Source organism: Lagopus muta, chromosome 1, assembly GCF_023343835.1.
Source record: "Lagopus muta isolate bLagMut1 chromosome 1, bLagMut1 primary, whole genome shotgun sequence".
Taxonomy (NCBI): Eukaryota; Metazoa; Chordata; class Aves; order Galliformes; family Phasianidae; genus Lagopus; species Lagopus muta.
The window spans coordinates 28,235,838-28,256,115 of NC_064433.1; the positions used below are offsets into that span (position 1 = coordinate 28,235,838).

The following is a 20,278-nucleotide window of genomic DNA, read 5'->3' on the forward strand; positions in this document are numbered from 1 at the left end:
ATGCCCATAATCTGAATCACCAAATTTCTGTTAATGATAATTAATTAAAAAAAAAAAAAAGCCATGGACAGAAACCCTTGCCAATGTATCCAGTGTTTTCACTCTTCAAAGGCTTGTTTACAGGGAGTTGTCTTAATCCCAGTTTTTCTGTCCTCTATTTCCACTCTTCTCTTTCCATTAGCCTAAGAAGTTAGTCATGCCGTGGTACCTTTTGTTCAGTGTTAGTCCTTCTCTGTATCTGGTATGTTTGTTAGTTTTTGTTTTTTTTCTTTCTGAAGAAGAGAAGAACTGCACAGTTACACAAAGCTAAGCAGTGCTGAAACTAAAATAAGTTAGGCAACAGTCATAGATAAAACAAGTTCAAGACTACAGGACTGACAGCTGACCTGACCACTGAGTAATTTTGCTTTAATAGCTAGGATAAATGAAACAATGGTATATCCTGGAATAAGTTGCAGATGCAGCAGAAGTTTCTTAAATAATTTTTACTGATACAACTAAATCAAGCTAAAACTAGACAAGGTGTACCATGTCCTAAGACTTAAGAATAGTTAGTTACTGAAACAAAGCTTTCTCTGAAGTCATGTTGAAAACTTGTCACGTGCATTTTGCTTAGTGTCTTAGTTACTGAAATAGCTTATAAAGCATATGATTATATGTTTTTAAAATGCTTCAGAAAAAGTGGGCTGGCAACCTAACAATTCCCTTTTATGAATTCAAATGTGAAATCACAGCTTCCTTAATTAAATAGGTGATTTATATTTGGCAAAAATATTTGGCAGAAATTTACCCATTTACACTGTTACATCAATTTTAATGTTTGGTTTTGAGTACGTGAAAATTATGCAGTGAAAAATGAAAAGTCATGCACTTGCAGCTGATACTCCAAGGATTAACACAGATGTTTGTAGGTGCAAGTGTTAATGTCTTTCCAGAAACTGGGGTAGATTCTGTACGGTAAAGATAGGGCAGTCAAGGAGATTCCAGCATTTACCTGTGAGGCTCATCTGCAGATTTTTAGAAACAAATTTAGCAAAATGGACATTAGAATAAGCTATGTGCTCTGATTCTTCTGTCATATAAAAGGAGGAATAGTTCTCCTGTCCATACATGGAGATCTTTGTATGACTGTGACTTCAGAGACTTTTCATGATTTGTGTGTTTTTCCAGCCTAGAAAAATGTCAGGTTTTTTTCTTTTCACACTAAGAACAGCTATTTGACCTCCATATCACAGGGAATATACATGCATGGTTAGAGGAAAATTATCTAATCGTGTAACAAGATGGCAAGGCAAGAAAGCTGTGTAAACTTCTTCCTGCAAGTATGGATTTATATGAACTTAAGATGCCAACTTGAGAATCATCTAATATGAAGGCTGTTCCAAAGCAGAATTTGCAACAAACTGGCTTCAATTATAAGCAGGACTGGCAGATGGTAATCTTCACCCAGTCCTGTAGGCACAACTTTCTGGATGAGTTTTACCCCTGGAGCACTGTGTTGCTTCTCTGGATAGCGGGCTGAGGCCAATAGGATGAAGTTCAGCAAGAACAAGTGCTGCATCCTGCACTTTGGCCATAACAATTTCAGGCAATGCTACAGGCTTGGGGCAGAGTGGCTGGGAGACTACAGGAAATGGACCTGGGCTGCGCCTTGAGTACTGTGTTCAGTTCTGCGCCCCCCACTGCAGGAAAGACATTGAGGCTCTGGAGCATGTCCAGAGAAGGGCAGCAAAGCTGGTGAGGGGTCTGCAGCAAAAGTCTTATGAGGAGCAGCTGAAGGAATTGGGATTATTTAGTCTGGAGAGAAGGCTCAGGGGTGACCTTATTGCTCTCTACAACTGCCTGAAAGGAGGATGTGGTGAGGTGAGGGGTTGGCCTCTTCTCCTGCATAACTAGTGATAGGATGAGAGGGAATGGCTTCAAGTTGTACTAGGGGAAGTTCAGGTTGGATATTAGGAAAAATTTCATTTCCAAAAGAGTGATCAGGTGCTGGAATGGGCTGGAGGTGTTCAAGAAACATTGAGATGTTGAACTGAGGGATGTGATTTAGTGGGAGGTATTGCTGGTAGGTGGGCGGTTGGACTGGATGATCTTGAAGTCTTTTCCAACCTTGGTGGTTCTATGATTTTCACCTGAAGTTTTTTAAATTATGGTTACTCCTACATATACAATTCATGAATATGCATGGAAAAGCTTAACTTCTGCAAAACTAGAATATCTCTATACCCACTGTAAATTTTCTTTTGTCTTTAGGTTTACTACTGGAAAGTACAGAGTCTATCCAGAAGGAGTAAGCGGCATGTAGAAAAAAAGATCTTGACTTTCAGGGGAAACAAGACTTTTGGAATGTTACCGGGGCTAGAGCCCTATAGTTCTTACAAGCTGAATGTTAGAGTTGTTAATGGTAAAGGAGAAGGACCAGCAAGCCCAGACAAAATGTTTAAAACTCCTGAAGGAGGTACGAAATGAAAATAAAGATGTTGTATATTCAACAATAGAACACTGAGGATACAATTGCTGAATTTTTTTTCAATATCGTAAAATAATAATATGTCTCAATATTGTAATATTTTTAATAATTCATGAGTTAAGTTCATCTAATTTGTGTTTACCATATATTCTTCTTAAAAGTTCCTAGCTCACCCTCCTTTTTGAAGATCACTAATCCAACACTGGACTCTCTGACTCTAGAGTGGGGTTCACCTACCCATCCAAATGGTGTTTTGACATCATACATACTGAAGTTTCAGCCCAGTAAGTTTGTTTTGTATATAGCTCTACCTTTGACAATATGTCCAGCAAATAGTAAATCATTTCTTAAAAGCAATGTTAAATTTATTACGTTCAAAAAGATATAATTGCACTGTAGATGTCAAGTTTGAAAAAGCTCAATGTATTTTGACAATATATCTGGTCCTATTTGAATAATTCTTCTTGTTCAAATACAAGTTTAGCACTTTTCTGTTATTTTTGTTTCCTCAAACCATGCTTCACAGGAAAATGGAGGTGAAGGCCCACAGATAATCAACAGCCAAATCAAAAGCACTTATAAATCCTTTGTTCTGACTGCAGAGAAATACCACTAGTGGTAGATCAAAATAAATCCAATTGTATTGTTGTCTGTCTTTTCAATTTTCACAATATTCTAATTTTAAAATAATAAATATCACATGTGCCATGCATTCATATCAGAGATATACAAGATTTAAATTAAAATGTGCCTGATATCCCTTCAGCCTGTCACTTCCTTAGGATCCACATGCCCAGAAATTAGTCAGCAAGGACACTGGGAATTAGGAATTACCTGTGCATGGGACATCTTAAGGTAGATTGTTTTCTTTCACTTACCAAATTCCACTGTTCCCTGGCATTAGGTAGAAGACACTTCAGCATTTTCATTTCTAAGCATACTGAATTTATTTCTAAGCAGTCAGTTCAGAGTTTCAGAGGTCTTAGGTACTTTACTTAAGAGGATGGAACTTGAGCTTAAGAAACCTATAGGTGTTTTCCATTTCCCTCTTGAATTTTTGTCTCTTCCATAGATCCTTTTTACATAAAGGTGCCCTTCTTTTGAAACTGTGTATTATAATTCATATAACCTGAATTGAGCAATGCAGCAGGCAAACAAATACAAAAAAAAAGTTAAGCCTGTTTCAACAGTAGGCAATTTTCCTAACTAATTCTGCTTTTCTTTTCTTCTTTCTTTCTTCCCCCTTTTTTTTTTCCTCCAATAATAGTTAACAACACGCATGAATTAGGTCCCTTGGTAGAAATAAGAATACCTGCCAACGAGAGCAGCTTGATATTAAAAAATTTGAATTACAGCACACGATACAAGTTTTACTTTAATGCACAAACATCAGTTGGATCAGGAAGTCAGATAACTGAGGAAGCAGTAACAATTATGGATGAAGGTAAGATGGGTATGTATAAAGAAAACCCACCGAGTTTAAAAAGGACTAGCAATTTGGTTAAATATATAACTACTGCCTTCCATTATGGAAATAGTCCTTGGTAAAAAAATTCTCCAGGGCTCTTTTTAACTGTGTTATACACTATTGAAATACTATATACAGTTTTTAAGAAAAGATGTGCAAGTTTCCCTACTGTAGTAGAAACCTCAAATGAGGTCCTTTTGTAGTAAATTCACAAGATCTAAGCCTGATCTTCCTCCATTCACCTGTTCTGTTTCAGTTACCTGCTTGGGTCACAGAGAATAAAACTGAAATAATGTAGCTTTGTGGCTCATTGAGGAAATAAATTCTTTCTTAATGTATGCAACAGCTTCTTTAATGCCTGATTTCTTTTCCCATGGAGCTGGAACAAAAAATATAACTTCATAAGGTTGCAGAAATAAATTTGTTATCTGTGGCCCGTGTAACTGGTGACACTGTATGTTTAAATAATTATATTATTTGATCCCACCACTATTGCTTTTATGTTTGTAACTGTTCTAGATCTGGGATTTTGGCAGACATTCAGTTGAGGATGTTCTTTATTATTTATTTAAATATGAAGGCTTAAAAATTAAGAGTAATTTCAAACAAAAAGGAAATATGGGGGGAAGCCTTTTATGATTTTGCACATCTCCGTGTTAAAGTTCTACTTTGATACCATCTTTTCACGTAATTTTATGGTTAGTGAAATTGCAATTTATTTCAATTGCTTTAAATGAGTTGGTATGCAATATAATTTTTCTAGTAGTGTATTAAGGTTGTATATAAACTACATGTATTTTAAACCATGAGTCTTAACAAGCATGACCAATGAAATTTAGTAAATGCATGTATATTAATTTTTGTCCTGTAATAGTCTGTCAGTGTTCAGCATAAGTGGATTGTTTCTAATTTATTTGAATTAATATATTTTCTCTAGTCTGCATGCTTTTCTGGTTTATAAAATGAAATATGTATTTCCCTTTGGTGTTTTACCTAATTATATAGTGTTCCTATTCTTGTTTTCCTCCATTTAAGCCGGTATTCTTCGTCCTGCTGTAGGTGCAGGCAAAGGTAAAATAAAACTGCATGATTTGTTAATGTGTGGGTTTTGCAGTGCTTAAAGTGGGGAAATTGCAGGGGTCAGGACAGAAAATCTTGAGCAACACATCATTATACAGAGTATTAATCAGTGCTGGAAGAAAATATTTCTATCTAGGAAAAAAAAAATAAAGGGAATCCAGAATGCTTATTAATACCTTTCATCTGCTTATTTTGCCACAGAGTTCCAGGGGAATTCATTAGCTTTGCTTCAGCAAAGTCTAATTATTTGTGAACATATAACAGATGTATCTCACAGTCATAAATATTCAGGGTCCAGGTGCACTAGCACTGATGAATTGGAGTAGAAAAACAGCACATCTACAAAGGAGATTTTTACTTCCTGTGCCCTGTGCATTTTTTTTGTTTTAAGAAAGTAGGTGCACTCTCTTTCTCTCTGCTGATTAGTGCTATCCATCTGATCACATTTATTTCATTTACAAACAACTATGTGTAGCAGACAGATGAGTGACAATACCTTCTATATACTTCTCAATTCAAGCATCTGATTGAATATAGAGGCAGGTGACTCCCTGCTCTCCTAGGTTCACAAATCTTGTGAGTGAATGCTTGAAGTGAGTAGAAAATACCATGATCCTTATTCTTGAATTCAGTAATAGTCAGTTCTTTGTAATGTTGTTCTTCTGTCAAACAAGGTATTCTTCATCCAGTTTTTTATGAATAGGGTTTTTCTACACCTATGTGTCATCACAGGATTGTCATTAACACAAACAAATATCTGTGTTTCAGATTCTCAGACCATAAAAATCCCAAGTCAAAATCTCTGTGAAAGTTTCCATCATTTTTCACGAACTTGGAAGAGACAGCATTAATTGTTTTACATACATTTTCTTTCCACTTGTTGATTAGGTGCTTTAATAATGATATGGCCATGAAAATAGCCACTCATTCACCTCATTCAATCAGACTGGTGTAAGAAAAGTCAGACTATATTTATATGCATGCAGTTGTGCATTTATATATTGCACGAATATATGTATATGTAAGTGCTTTTTGATATCAGATGCACTTCTGGTAAGTTATGGAGTTTTAGATTTATTTTAATGACAAGTCTTTATTACCATTTTTTAGTCTGGTTGTAGCTGGGAGGCAACACAATTTGGAACAATAAACACGGCTTGTAGTCCTGGACACAGCCCCAGAAATGTAAATTAAGTTCTCATTATTTATAGCTGAGCACAAAAACTCATGCAAGGAAAAATAGATTCTCTGTGTGAAATTGCAGTCTAATTATAGCTGTTCCACCGTCTGTGGCTAGCAGAAAGCATTTTATTTGTATGATCAGCTGGAGCAGCTCACATTTCAGAGCTGTCATCTCAGATTCTCCAAAAACTTAAGCAGATGGCTTCGTTTGGTTTCATGCTGTTTATGGTTTCAAAGTTTTCACATATCCCTGTTGCATCTAGCTCTTACAATTGCAAAGAAAACTTTGGAACTGCAAACAGGACAGAGCTAAAGCCATGACATCTGTTACGATATCTGAGTTGCACCAGCTTTGAGATAAATGTTCTCAGTGGTTACTTACATTAACACGATTAACTATGTCACTATTAGGAAGGAAAAAGAGGATCATATTATCAAGATCAAGTGCCAAATTATTTGATCCCGTGAGTGGGTGGATTTGGAAAACAGAAATACTCAGCCCACACAAGAAGCAGTGAATTTTTACTCCTCCATTGAGTGCAGAAGGGCCTATTAGTAGATAGAGTTCTTACTGATGGGTTCCACACCCAAACCAAGGAGAATGTGAAATTTAGGTATTCTCAAGCGTTTTGTGATCTATCAAAAACAACATCTCAACTTTGCATTCTGAATCACAGGAGTTACCAGAAAAATGCATATAGCCTTTCTTTTTCAATCTGAACACTTTTAACTTGGAAGTTAAGAAAACAGTAGGTCCCAGATTCAGGCAGCCTAAATTGCAGAGAAAATTTTGTACTTGTCAGCTGCCCCAGATCAGTCAGAAGCATTGGACAAAACGTCCTAGAGGAATTCAAAGTGTCTAAACCCAGAAGAGGTGTACAATTTGGGATTTATCCCACTTCTCAGAGTATACGTAATGTGTGGAGGGAAATAATGCTACAGTAATTCTAGGGATTCAGCTATTTTATTGTAGGCCTGAAATATATTTGCTGGTTTTTGCAATCTTTCTAGACAGTCGTGGGCCCTTCATTGTACTGTAGTCTTTTATCATTAAAAAAAAAAGTTACCAAAGACTGCTTACCGCTACACTTTCAACATTCGTCCCATCTGACTTTCATCATAATGACTGCACCGATGTTAAGTGTTTTGAAGTATTTTCTAGATCAGTAAGTTTTGAAACAAGCCTTTCTGCCTTTTCCCTATAAGGTAAAATAACAATTTCAGAAGAAAAGATAAAAGGTCAAAGATAAGAGATTGGATAAAGGAATCTTTTTATTTTTTCTGATTCTGAAACTTCACTTTTCTTCTGAGTCTCTAGTTTGTAGTTCTTTAGGTTAGAAATCATTCTCAGCTGAGCTTGTAAATAACGTGTTTGTAGAAGACAGGATCTTCTCAGTTTTCTTTGTTCCATACAGATGCTTTTGTTTAAATCATTTTCCCTACTTGCCATCTGTTTTACCTCCCTTTTTGAGTCATTTCTCATCTGTAGGAAGTTGCTTGCAATGGCTTAAATAGCCTAAGAAGTGACTAATGACTGTCGTTCAGTGCCAGAAATGGAATTCAGTCCTACTGTTATACTGAGGCTTGAATTTCCTATTGTAAAAGTTGTAGGTTAAAAAGCAAATAAAAGTAAACCCCTTCTGCATTTGTCTTACAGCTTCTGAAAGAATCTGTCACCTTTTTTCTTCACCTTTTCTTTCGTGTGTGTGACAGGGGAACATTCTTAGAGTTTACTTTTCGCTTTGTATGTGCATTTCAAATAATTCTTTGCAACACATTGCTTGATGTTTCTCTTCCATTTGAAGAGTCCTCACATGCGAGTTTATCACAGATCAGCCATTTCTTCCAAGAAATCTAGTGAATCGTGTGAAACTTCCTACTAAAGTTTAATCACTTTGGAGAATATTTAATTCACTTTTCTGATAAACTAAGTCTTCAGAGACAGTATCTGTTCTGTTGCTAAGATCCTTTCTTATCTCTTATCACAAATTACTAAATTCCATTGAGTCTGCAGTCCAAGGTTAACTGTTATTTGGATGAACTCTGTTTTGGAAAGGCTGTAAGATTAAAAACCTTTCTCTCTCTCAAAACAAAACAAAAGAAAAAAAAAAAGAAAAAAAAACAACCAATAGTATTAATTTGAAAAGACAGGAAAACATTACTTTGAGCCTAGGCCTTTCTCGACATCGGAAATTGCTTGAATGCCATATTACACTAGAAGAATGAAGCAGTACTCAGAGATGCCAGCCAAATTTTGCATTGAATGGTGGAGTTAAAATATCTTGATTGAACAGAGGAACTGAACAGAAGTTGGTCCATATAAAAACTGTAAATTATTAACAGCCCAATTCCAACATTTTTAATGTGAGCCTTTTGTCAGTGCACAGTGCTGGTGTAGCGTGCACAACTGGTGTAGCGTCAGTGCACAACTGGTGCACAGCGTTGTGTGTAGCTGTAAATCACAGTGTTCTGCCACTGGATAGACTGGGGACAAGCTCTGCATGTTGTAACTACTTCAATGTCAGGCTATCATCGCCTCGGGATCCATCAGCCACCTTTTAACTTCTAATATGTGTATCCATGTTGTAAATATGGCATATCCATAGGCTTAACTAAAAATTTCCAGACCTGCTGGAATCATTAGAACCAGTACTGACTGCAACAGTCACAGATTCTGCACCTTTGTAAATTTCAAGCTTGCTTGCTTTCTTGCTACCTTCAGGTGGCACAAACAAGCAGAGTCTTATCTCCTTGCATTACTATAGTGTATTCACATGCACTACATACACTACATTACAGACCATATTTCCTCTACCAAAGCCTGATATTCCTTAATACTTTTGTTGTTGACTTAGTGTCCTCAATGGCTTTTTTAAAATCTTGTGCTTTCTTGTTATGGTGTTTACAGAGAATAAGTATATTCTTAATTTCTTAAATAAGTCTGTTCGCTATAATTTTGGTTGTTGAAAGAAGTGTATATTTTATACACTTTTATATACCTCATATACTTTTATAGATGTGCACTAGAGACATCAAACGTGGAAGTAATTCTTTTAATATAGACTGAAGAGTTGTATGCGTAATACTGAAGTGGAATTAAGAAAAAAATAAGCTAGTATGGAAGTAAAAGGCTTGATATTGTCAAAATTTATAATAACAAGAACAATTTTTTTCAGATTTGATGGAATTTGCCTCATAGAGATCTTTTTAAAGATTCTCAGAAACAATTGTTTTCTAGATGCACTACTCATATTACTTACTCTGTTTATAGGATTTATTTATTTTACTATGCCAAAGCAAGCCATAGGCTATCTGAATCTAATTTGGAACTACTTCTAGTCAGCTGTATAGACAAGGCCACCCTGTTTTGAGGAGAAAATAGTTTAAGTATGTGAATAAAATCTTCGCAGCAACTTCTTGAGAGTGGGCACGTTTTATTTTCTGGTACAGATGAAGACACTGGAATTCAGTCACTTTTGTCTTTCATGAGACTAAGATTTTATCCGTAGTGTTTCATGCTGTTTCTGGTGGAAAAAAAAAATCTAGCAGGATCAAAATGTTAGTGGAAAACAGAGTAAGGCATTTTCACTGAAAAGTAAATTCATGCCTTTGAGGAGCATCTCCTTTGTGTTTGCACTAAACTATTTTAATATATTTTTATTGATATTATACAAACCAAAAATACTTAAGTATGTGTCCATTTGTAATGAGTGTAATTGGAAAACAAAAAATTAAGTAATGAGCAAAAATGTGGCTAATTACAAGATGCTGAAGAGAAACAAATTTCTTTTCATAGATGTGGGCAAAGTACTGTTGTCCAATGAGAGCAATAAAACGCTGTATTTTAACATGCACAGCTTCTTGAATTTGCATTCCAGTGACCGAGTCCTTCACACCAGAGTATTTTGATATTTGCTTTCCAATATGTAGTGTTTCAGTGTGTGAAGGTGCAGTGAATCCTTAATGGCAATGAAGGTGATTTCAGAAATGTTCTGTAAAAGCGAGGGTCTCAGTGCACTCATTCTTCCATTTGTTTTCAAATACATGTGTATCACTTAGACATTCATATTTTAACAAGTAAAACTAATCTGCATGAGTGTAGAGTGTGCATGTGTTATTCGTTTGACAGGTAAGGTTTTACTGTGTTATTTAAATGTTTCTTTTTGATGTGAAGTGTTTTTACTGTTTATTTTTTTCTTTCCTACTCCCTCTGATGGTGAAGGATATTCAGAAATCCTTTTTGCAACCTCCCCAGTCATGCATACTGTCCGTCCAACTTTCTATAAGGGTATTGTGTTCCTTTTTTATCGTTATCACAGCAATAGAGAAAAAATCCTGCAGAGGGTTTGCAGTTGAGGCATTTCTGGTCCATTCTGTGACAAGTGGAGGAAAGGGAGCTGTGTGCCAAACTTCTTACCTCCATTCTTTCCTACCATTTCGTGTTGCCCCAAGAATGTTCTCGTCTTCCAGCTGTCTGCATTTTACTCCTTGATGAATAGTGTTTTCTGAGACTTTGGCAATTAGGTATTTTAAAGTGTTTGGCACTTTTTACAATACAGGGCATGCTCACCAGAGTACTTAGACTTTATTTTCTAATTTCAGTGTAGTAGCTATGTAGAATACAATGATGCATGCTATTTAGTTGCTAATTTCCAATAACGGAAGCAATGACAAATGTACTATACTTTCCTTGTATGTGATATAAATCAGCATAGTAACTTCTTAAAATCTTTTTTTTTTTTTAAGTGTATGAAGTCACAATTTCATATTCTGCTTTGTTTTTCTATTATATATTCAGTGCAACCACTTTATCCAAGGATCAGAAATGTTACAACAGCTGCTGCTGAGACCTATGCCAATATCAGTTGGGAGTATGAGGGACCAGATCATGCCAACTTTTATGTTGAATATGGTGTAGCAGGCAGTAAGAAGTCATTTCATTAAATTATCCTAAGTGTTCAGATATATTTTCAAAGATTTTTAAGTGTGGTCCAAAACTGACCCAGTATTAAAGATAGCTCTTAAATGTTTAGAAGCTTTGTTGGTTTTTTTGTTGTTGTTGTTTGTTTGTTTTTTTAACTGGATCAGGAGCTCAAATGATTTTCATTATAGATAATATAAATGTGTAGTAGTTTTTTGGTGATTAGATAGAAAATCAGCCTTTGTTCCTTTGTATTATTGTATAAATTATTGTGAACATGAACTTCTAAAAAAAGAAGATTGCTTGAAATTGGTTATGATGCAGTGATTACATGTGTAAAAGTATGAATTTGTACATTAAAATGGGATATGACTGCTCTCATAAGTTATGTCCAATTCAGGGAAAAAAAAAAAAAAAAAAGAAGAATGAAAGAGTCAATAAAAACAATCTTCTTTGTTAAATCAAACCTTAAGGCAAGGTATCTACCAACTTGCATATTTTTCTTGGCGTAAAATAGGTTTTAATCTTTGAGAACGCTGCTGACAATTGGAATACAGATAGTTGCCTAATAAAACCAAAATATTTCTATTCAAATACTCTGTCCTTCTAAAGTTATGATTTAAGATTATCTGAAAATAAGAATATAAATGCATTTTTCTGGATATTAGTCCAAGAAGTAGCTAAGACTACTGGGAAAAGAAGATGGTGGTCAGAAAGTATGGTCTATTCAGATTAGAGAGTAAGACTTCTGTGCTAAAGTAAATGTTATCCAAAGCTACAGAAGTGCAATCTAATTAAATGATTAAAATCTATTTTAATGTGTTTTATAATTGCAAGTTCAATAGGCCTTTAAAGAAAATAAATGAGAATATTTCTATAGTACAGTGGAACAAATGTTTAAAATAGTTTCATAATTAATCTACAGTGTCTTACTTAATATATTGCATGCAATATATTATTTGCAGTCATAATCTTATACAGTTTTATTATTTTTTGAGATAATTTTTGTTCAGCCAGTCCATACCTTAGTCAAGTAACTATTAATAGCATTCTGTCTAGAAACTTGCAGTAACAAATAGACAATTAAAATTCCAATATGTTGTTTTCCCAAAATTTTTGTAGGCAAAGAAGATTGGAAAAAAGAAATTGTAAATGGTTCTCGAAGCTTCTTTGTGTTAAAGGGTTTAACACCAGGAACAGCATATAAAGTCCGAGTTGGTGCTGAGGGCCTGTCTGGTTTTAGGAGTTCAGAGGATCTGTTTGAGACAGGTCCAGGTGAGGCACACCGTACCAATTCTGTGTCATAGTCAGAATTTCAATAGACCACATGCTGAAACGTTGAACTGCTTCTAGCTCAGACATGTTGTAGCCAGCATCTTTGTTTCTTCTTTTTTTTTAGAGCAATGTTGAATTGTTTTTTAAATTCCTAGATTTGCTAGCACATTTAAAATGTAAATTATGAATGCTTTAATCCTTTCAATTCACTGTGTTCTCTGTTCTTTATATTAGAGGCAAGATATTGCTCACACTCCATCTGTGTACTGTGCACAAAGATGACCTATTCAATTTATTTCTAATTAATATAACTAGACTGTTGTATTTAAATAACGTGTACATTACTAGATTTAAATATATACAGTTAAATCTAACAATCTGCATATCATCAGATTTAATACAAAAAAAAATCTGATTAACTCCAAAATGAGTGTTCAATCAGAAGTGCAGAATTTGATGTCTTATGCAATTTAAACTCCTCTTATGAGATTTTTACTTGTAAATGTTTATTTTCCAATTTTATACTGGTTTTATAATTATTTTGATTTCACAAACTATGTTTTGTGAGTCAGCAAGACTACTTAAGTTCTATATCATTATACTAAAAAGGAGTGCAGTGGTAATTTTTTCATAAGCAAATCAGTAATGTTTGTTCATTTCACTTGGAGGAGGAGCACTGTGGAAAGTTTTTTTTTTATGTTAATGCTGAATATGTTGTTGTCATCACAGCATGTTCTTGGTCAGCTATTTTTATTTATTTGTATTGCTGCTCATTCCAAGCATTTTGATCCATGCATAGTTATTTAGCTGTAGCATCACCAATTCCAGAATGTTATGATTTAAGAAAGTAGTTTAAATATGACATATGTTTGAACAGTATGTAATAATTACGAGACAACAAAGTAAATAATGAATATAACAATTTGAATGTGAACGCTTTCTAAAATCATATACTTTTTTTGCTATCTGTTCTTCCATTTCTGATCACAGTTTACTATGTTACAGGAAAGCTTTGAAAACACAGTGCTGAATAACAGTGCCAAACAAATTTGCATGGGCTAAGCAGAGAGTTTATTTGTGCCAGGGACAACAACTAGTATAAAAGGCAATAGGTAGTATTTTATGCAAATACACAAAATCCAAAGTTTGAAGCAGCAGTTAAGAAAGGATCAAGAGAAGAAAGGATCAAGTCTGTGTAACTTAAAACAAGCTGAATGAAAACCTTCCCAGAAGCATCTTCCTGAACAAAGCGTGCTGAACTGGTAGATAAGGAATTCTGTACATAACTGTGAATGAACCTTGGCTCATGTCTTCGTGTTACTAAGGAAGAAGGGGATTTGAAAGGAGTTTAAAGACATTGTTTTATGCATATACTGCACTGTTTGTGATTCTTGATCTAATGTTATACACAGCAGGAAGAAAAGATTATAAGGTGTAGTCGTATGGATGTACCAATGGCAAACCATGCTTGACCAGTCCAGTCTTCTACTATGTCAAGACAGGAGGGGAGATCAGTGAATGTTGTCCACCTGGACTTCAGCAAGGATTTTGACAGAGTTTCCCATAACATCCTTGTAGATTAGTTTAGGAAGCGTGGGATAGACGAGTAGATAGTGAGATGGATTGAGAACTGGCTGATTAACAGAGCTCGGAGGGTTGCAGTCTGCAGCACAAAGTCTAGTTAGAGGCCTTTAGCTAGTGGTGATCCCCAGGAATCAGTAGTAGGTCTAGTCTTGTTCAGCATCTTAATGACCTGAATGAAGGAATAGAGTGCGCCCTCAGCAAGGTTGCTGACAATGCAAAGCTGGGAGGAATGACTGACACACCAGAAGGCTGTGCTGTCATTCAGTGAAATCTGAACAGGATGGAGAGTTGGGCAGAGAGGAGTGTTATGAAGTCCAACAAGGGCAAGTGCAGAGTCTTAAACCTGGGAAGGAATGACTGCATGCATCAGTAGAGGTTAGGGGCTGACCTGCTGTAAAGGAGCTCTGCAGAGAAGGACCTGCATGTCCTGGTGAATAATAGGTTGACCATGAGCCAGCAGGGCATCTTTGTGACTGACAAGGCCAGTGGTATCCTGGGCTGCATTAAAAAGAGCATGGCCTGCAGGTTTGAGGGATGTGATCCTCCTCCTCTACTCTGACCTGGTGAGGCCACTTCTGGAGTACTGTGTCCAGTTCTGGGCTCCTCAATTCAAGAAAGACAGGGATCTTGTACAAAGGAGGGTGGCAAAGGTGATTAAGGAGTGTCTTCCTTGTGAGGAAAGTCTGAGACTGTTCAACTTGGAGAAGACTGAAGTATATTATCAATGCTTAGAAATATCTAATGGCAAGGTGTCAAGGAGATGGGGCCAGGCTCTTTTCAGCATGCCCAGTGGCAATAGGCACAAACTGGCACACAAGAAGTTCCCTATGAATGTAAGGAAGAACATAGGCTGCCTGGAGAGGTTGTGGAGTCTTCTTCTCTAGAGATATTCAAAAGCCACCTACTCTAGGGAACCTGCTTTAGCAGGAGATTGGACTTAGTGATCTCCAGAGGTTCTTTCTAACCTCTATAATTCTGTGTGATTTCTTAAAGAAAAAATGTATGTCACACTGTCTTTAATCTAGATCATACTTTTAAACATTGCAAACAATGAAGTAGATAACAAGAAAAATATTGGAGCGTGGAATGCTTCCTTAATTAGGAAATCAACTGCAATATTTGGCATATTGCCACATTTATTCTTTTTTTTAGCAAGTTTTCCTACAGAACACCTTCATAATGCACGTTTTGGTTTTTTTTAAGCATACCAGTAGTCTATTGCATTCACATCTGCATTATTAGCAGTTCAGCAGCAGTAAATGTCTTTCTGCCTGTGGCAGATGATTTGCTTAGAGTACACAGGAAATTCTGTGCCATTTTTAAAGTTGCACTGAGGTCCAGAAACATTTTCTCACTGGATATATAATAAGTTAAAGAGTACAGGAAGCTGCATAAGTAAGTTTTCATCTTTGCTTTTTCCCATATATCTTAAATACTGTTATGCATGAGTTGTTTTGCTTGTTGCTATTTTTTATTACATTTGAATGTTAAATGTGCTTTTGCATTTTGCTACAGTATTTATTATACAACCTTTAATGCCTTATTATAAATGCATATGTAAAATACTCCAAATAATTTTGACGTCAGTATGAAAACAAAATATATATTACTTTGATTGCAATTCAGAGGAAGATTGCCTTCATGATTTTGTTTAAGATTGTCCTTTGTATTGGTATTTATATACTTACAGTATATAAGGTATAAATGTATATATATAAATATTATATATATATATAAAAGCTATACATATATATATGTATACACACATAAGACTTTTTAACATTTTAATGTAAAAATTGTTAAAATAGTACTCAGAGGTACTTACAGTCTTCATGCAGCCTGAGGAAGACCCTCTAGGACCGTATGCTGCTGATGTTTCCAAGCTGGCTGTCTCAGCCTCTCTGAACTAAGAAATAACACTGGGACATGGGCTTGAATTCTGACCTGTAACTGTTACATTTTCTTGTTAGTGTGCTTGCCACTCTAGCACAGTCTCTTGTCAGCTCTTGTCTGCCAAGCAAGACTCCAGTATTGCTCAAAGGATGCAAGCATAGGCTTATTAGCAGTTTATACCCTCCATGTTTTGTAAGGAGAAGAGTGTGTGGTGTATGTATCACGTGGACTCGTGGTTCAATGAGCTTGGACAGTTAGTGCTCCATTGAAAATGGACTCTCTGTAATATGTTCTTATGAGCTTTCTCTTACAGACGCATCTTCTCAAAGAGAGGTGAAAATCTTTATGGGATTCTATGACTTTCACATTTCTGTGTGTAAAGCTCTTTGTGCATTATGCCCTCCACTTCACTAGAAGAAAGCTCATGGACATTACCTAATGGATACGGGTGAAATCTTGTGCCATGGGAGCTGATACACTGAACAAATAAGTCTTTGTGGAACATCCAAATTGAAAGGGACCCATAAGGATCAAGCCCAGCTCCCTGGTACAATCTGACTGTAGTGCAAAGTGTCTTCTAAGCTGAGATCTATTGGTCCTTACAAAAATTTGCTTAATTCATGAAGTCAGAAAAAAAGTAATACTGAAACAAAACACTATATGAGCTATGCATAGGAAACCTTTGCACGTGACTTTCCCCATTCATGTGGAAGGATGATCTTTGTTTATGTCTCTCAAGACAGAGATGACTCTCCACAGAGTTTCAAACTCTTGGGTTTGAGGCTTGGAGGAGAATAAATAAGGTCTCAGTGGGTGTCCATCTACTTCACCTTCATGTCTTCTGTCTATAGCTCACATTTCCAGCTTCTGTCACCCTTCCTGCTTTTTCCCAACAGCAGATCCTAAGACCAGTTGCTGGCTAGTGTATTTCCAAGTAGGAGAGTGGAAAATAAGGTTATCCAGGAAAATCCTCCTACTGTGTTAAAGACTAGTAGTAGTTCCAGCCACCAAACCACACAGATAATTTCTTTCCTCACTCTGACTGTAGTGTTTCCTTATTGTTTACATTATTTTCCAAATGGAATCAGCATTTGGATGGAGAGAAACAGTGTAAAGGAAAAGCTTCCCAATTGCCTTGTGTTAAGTTCTCACTAATGCTAAATTATGGCAATCATGATAAATTTTAGGATGCTGTACACATTTGAGGAGAGGAAGAACACATTATGCTTAATAAGGCTTTAAAGGATGCTTCATTGTTGATTTTCAGTTGTAATTGAATGTTATGGTCTTGGATGACCCGTCTGTTTCTGTTTCTGACTAATAGGTGTGCAGTAGCTAATGTGTATTGCCTTTTTATTCATTTCAGTAATGCAATCTAAGTGTTTGTGTGAATTACAATTTGCAATTTCATTTCAGTAGTTCAATTGATGTAAAATGGTTGAAAACGGTCCTGGAATTCGTGAAAAGCAAGACAGTATGTGTACATGTTTTGCAAAATAGCTGCTAAGCCTAAATGTTGAAAAAAGTTGGCAGAATTCTTATATATTCAAAAATAAGTTCTGTGCACTTTTCCTTGGAAACATTTTAAATAATGAAAATATTCACTAAATACAATATCACTGCTTTTCTTAATACTAGTTTTTGCAAGTGTTATTCCTTAATTAATAAATGATGTATACTGACTGTTATTTAATTTAATTAACATAGAATTTTAATGCAGGTAAAACATTCTCATAATGTTTTTTTTCTATTCTCCAGCAATGGCAAGTCGGCAGGTAGACATTGCTACTCAAGGATGGTTCATTGGACTTATGTGTGCTGTTGCACTTCTTATCTTGATTTTACTGATTGTTTGCTTCATAAGGAGGAATAAAGGTGGCAAATATCCAGGTACGATATGTAACAATAAAAGTAAAATTATCTCCTGGTAATCAATCCATGTATCACAGATCTCAGATTACATTTGCCCCTAGTTTATACACAATTGTATTGGGTATATGAGAAATCAGTCCTATTGTTTGGTAGGCTCATTGGGAGCAATCTGCCTACTGGTGGACAACTTCAGTCCCTAAAAAGAGTTTTCTCGCTCATCCTTAGAGGAGTGATTCTATTACCCTACATTAACACTTTAGAGAGGGTTGAGCTTTCTTTGGGATACTTGGCCATCCTGCCAGAACTGCATGCCCCAAGCTTAGCCTTTTAACTCACCAGAAAGAGCTGATTTAGAACTCTTATTAAATTATTTTTGTCTTAATTTTAGCATGTCATCTTCAGAATACCGATGGCTATTAAAAAGTACTGAATTATTTTAATATGAAATTATAGCGGCCAGATTCATTTCAAGATGTTATGAATTATCATGAGGAATGACTCATATCATCTTAATCAACAGTGTATAAACTGATGATGTACAAATTAAGTGTGGAAATAACCAGAATAAAAGATAAGAGGCAATATATTGGATTATATAGCAGTATAATCCAATTATACTGGATTATGGAAATATATATATATTATACTGGATATACTGAAATATATCCTATATAGGTAATAGGTAATAATAAGGTAATAATAATATCCATATAAAAATAATAATACAATAGTAATAATGATGGTAAAAATAATATTAAAAAAAGAAGGAAATGAAAGACAAAGAAAACCATGATGAAGATAATTATTGACCAGTATATTATTTTACTGTGACAACACTCTTAATTTATAGGAATATGTTTCATGTAAACATTTATCTTCTCAGATATTGGCAGGTTTCTGTGCTGCATGGTTGCATGGAGACAAATTACACGCAAAAATTAACACAAGACTTATGCAGTCTTACCAGTGAATGCAAACTGTAATAGAGATGTGCAAGAGATAAGATTGTGTTAAGTTTAGGTTCTGTTTTATGTGTTTTTCCTTTGATTTTGATCATGTCGTAGAAAGAAATGAAATAATGAACAGACCAAGCCTATTCTTTTCTAACATTAATATTTTTCAAATGGTGTTTAAAATTTCCTGGAGACTCTATTGCAATGCTTTTAGTGCGTTGTTAGGGCATGACATGAAAGAAGAACGAAACAAGCAGTGAATACAAGTGAATTTGATTCAGTTTCATCAGTTGATGTGGGAGAAATATCAAGAGGCAATATGGGGAATGCGGATATTCAGATTTCAATAAACAATAGCTCTGCTAATAACTCAAAATAAAATAGTTCAGTATTTTTAACAAGTATTTATTTTGTAATGAAAGAAAGGAAAAGTTTTATTCATGCAGGATGACACAGTGTTTTGTACTTGAATTAAGATAAAATTCTGTAGTTAACAGATCTTTTTCTTCAAAAGAAAACATGCAGTAGTCTAAGGCTCCAGTTCAATCAATTATTTTTATTTAAATCATATTCTAGCCAAATCTGATTGGTTTGAGAAATTAGGGTCTTAAGGTATCTAGCCTTGCTGTTTAATGATAAAAGTTATTATTTCAAATATTTTAGTGAAAGAAAAGGAGGATGCACATGCTGATCCAGAAATACAGCCTATGAAGGAAGATGATGGAACGTTTGGTGAATACAGGTGAGCAGCTGATGTGGTTTGTTCAGTTCACTCTTCGTATCACATGTACTTCATGTAATATCACACTTGCAATTTCAAGACTAACTTTATTTCAGTGTTGAGAAAGATTCTGCTTCCACTGTTTTATAGAACTGTAGGTAGCATTTCAACTATGCTATAAGAAAAGAAAATAAAAGTCCAAGATTAAATAATTGAGAGTTTAGAAAAAGCCACAATTGCAAGCTGAAATCCAGATTCAAACACAGTTGTCTCAAAGGGAGGAATCAAAGGGAGGTTTTTTATAAACCCATGTTTCAGGTACTTAAAATATCAAATAGAGTATGTTTTCAACCTTTTAGTTAGAGGACATTTGACATTATGTTTTTTAAAAATACATTTCTAATTGAAGGTTAATAAAGGCAGTCTTGTGTTCCACTACCTGGAAAACAAATGCATTTAAAATGCCACTGATGGTAACACTTAATCTAATAACGAGGCAGCAACGTTAAACATGGAGGTGAGGGAATGTCCTACAGGAAAAAACAGATCTTCCCTCCATGTATTTCAGTGCAAGAAACAGAGAAAGCAGATTCAAAGCATACAACTCTCTTATTCCTGACTCTCTTCCTTCATTCTAAAAGTAGTCTATCTGAATCTCCTGACATCATAAGAAGCATGCTTTGGCAAGTCCATTCATGGGAGTATAGATTATTAAATAAAACAGCAGCATATCATTTGGTGCTTTTGAACCACAATTTTTCAAATAATGTTCTTAATTTCTAAATATGTCTATGGTGTTATATTTTATTTATGTATTGTAATGCATTTTACAGTGTATTACTGTGTTTAAAATTATTGT

General features: G+C 35.2%; 1 protein-coding gene across 42 annotated transcripts in view; it reads left to right on the top strand.

Annotated features, from left to right (window-relative positions):
* NRCAM (neuronal cell adhesion molecule) overlaps positions 1-20,278 on the top strand; it is a 140,660-nt gene that overhangs the window by 109,349 nt on the left and 11,033 nt on the right. For 11 of the 42 annotated variants that reach the window (XM_048947195.1, XM_048947166.1, XM_048947232.1 and 8 more), the window contains 9 exons: positions 2,254-2,458; positions 2,632-2,754; positions 3,738-3,923; positions 4,974-5,009; positions 10,423-10,488; positions 10,999-11,124; positions 12,244-12,396; positions 17,632-17,763; positions 19,362-19,440. In XM_048947195.1, coding sequence (XP_048803152.1) covers positions 2,254-2,458; positions 2,632-2,754; positions 3,738-3,923; positions 4,974-5,009; positions 10,423-10,488; positions 10,999-11,124; positions 12,244-12,396; positions 17,632-17,763; positions 19,362-19,440 — 1,106 coding nt within the window. The remainder of the gene's footprint in view (positions 1-2,253; positions 2,459-2,631; positions 2,755-3,737; positions 3,924-4,973; positions 5,010-10,422; positions 10,489-10,998; positions 11,125-12,243; positions 12,397-17,631; positions 17,764-19,361; positions 19,441-20,278) is intronic. The other 31 variants (XM_048947289.1, XM_048947298.1, XM_048947376.1 and 28 more) reach the window with 6 other exon arrangements.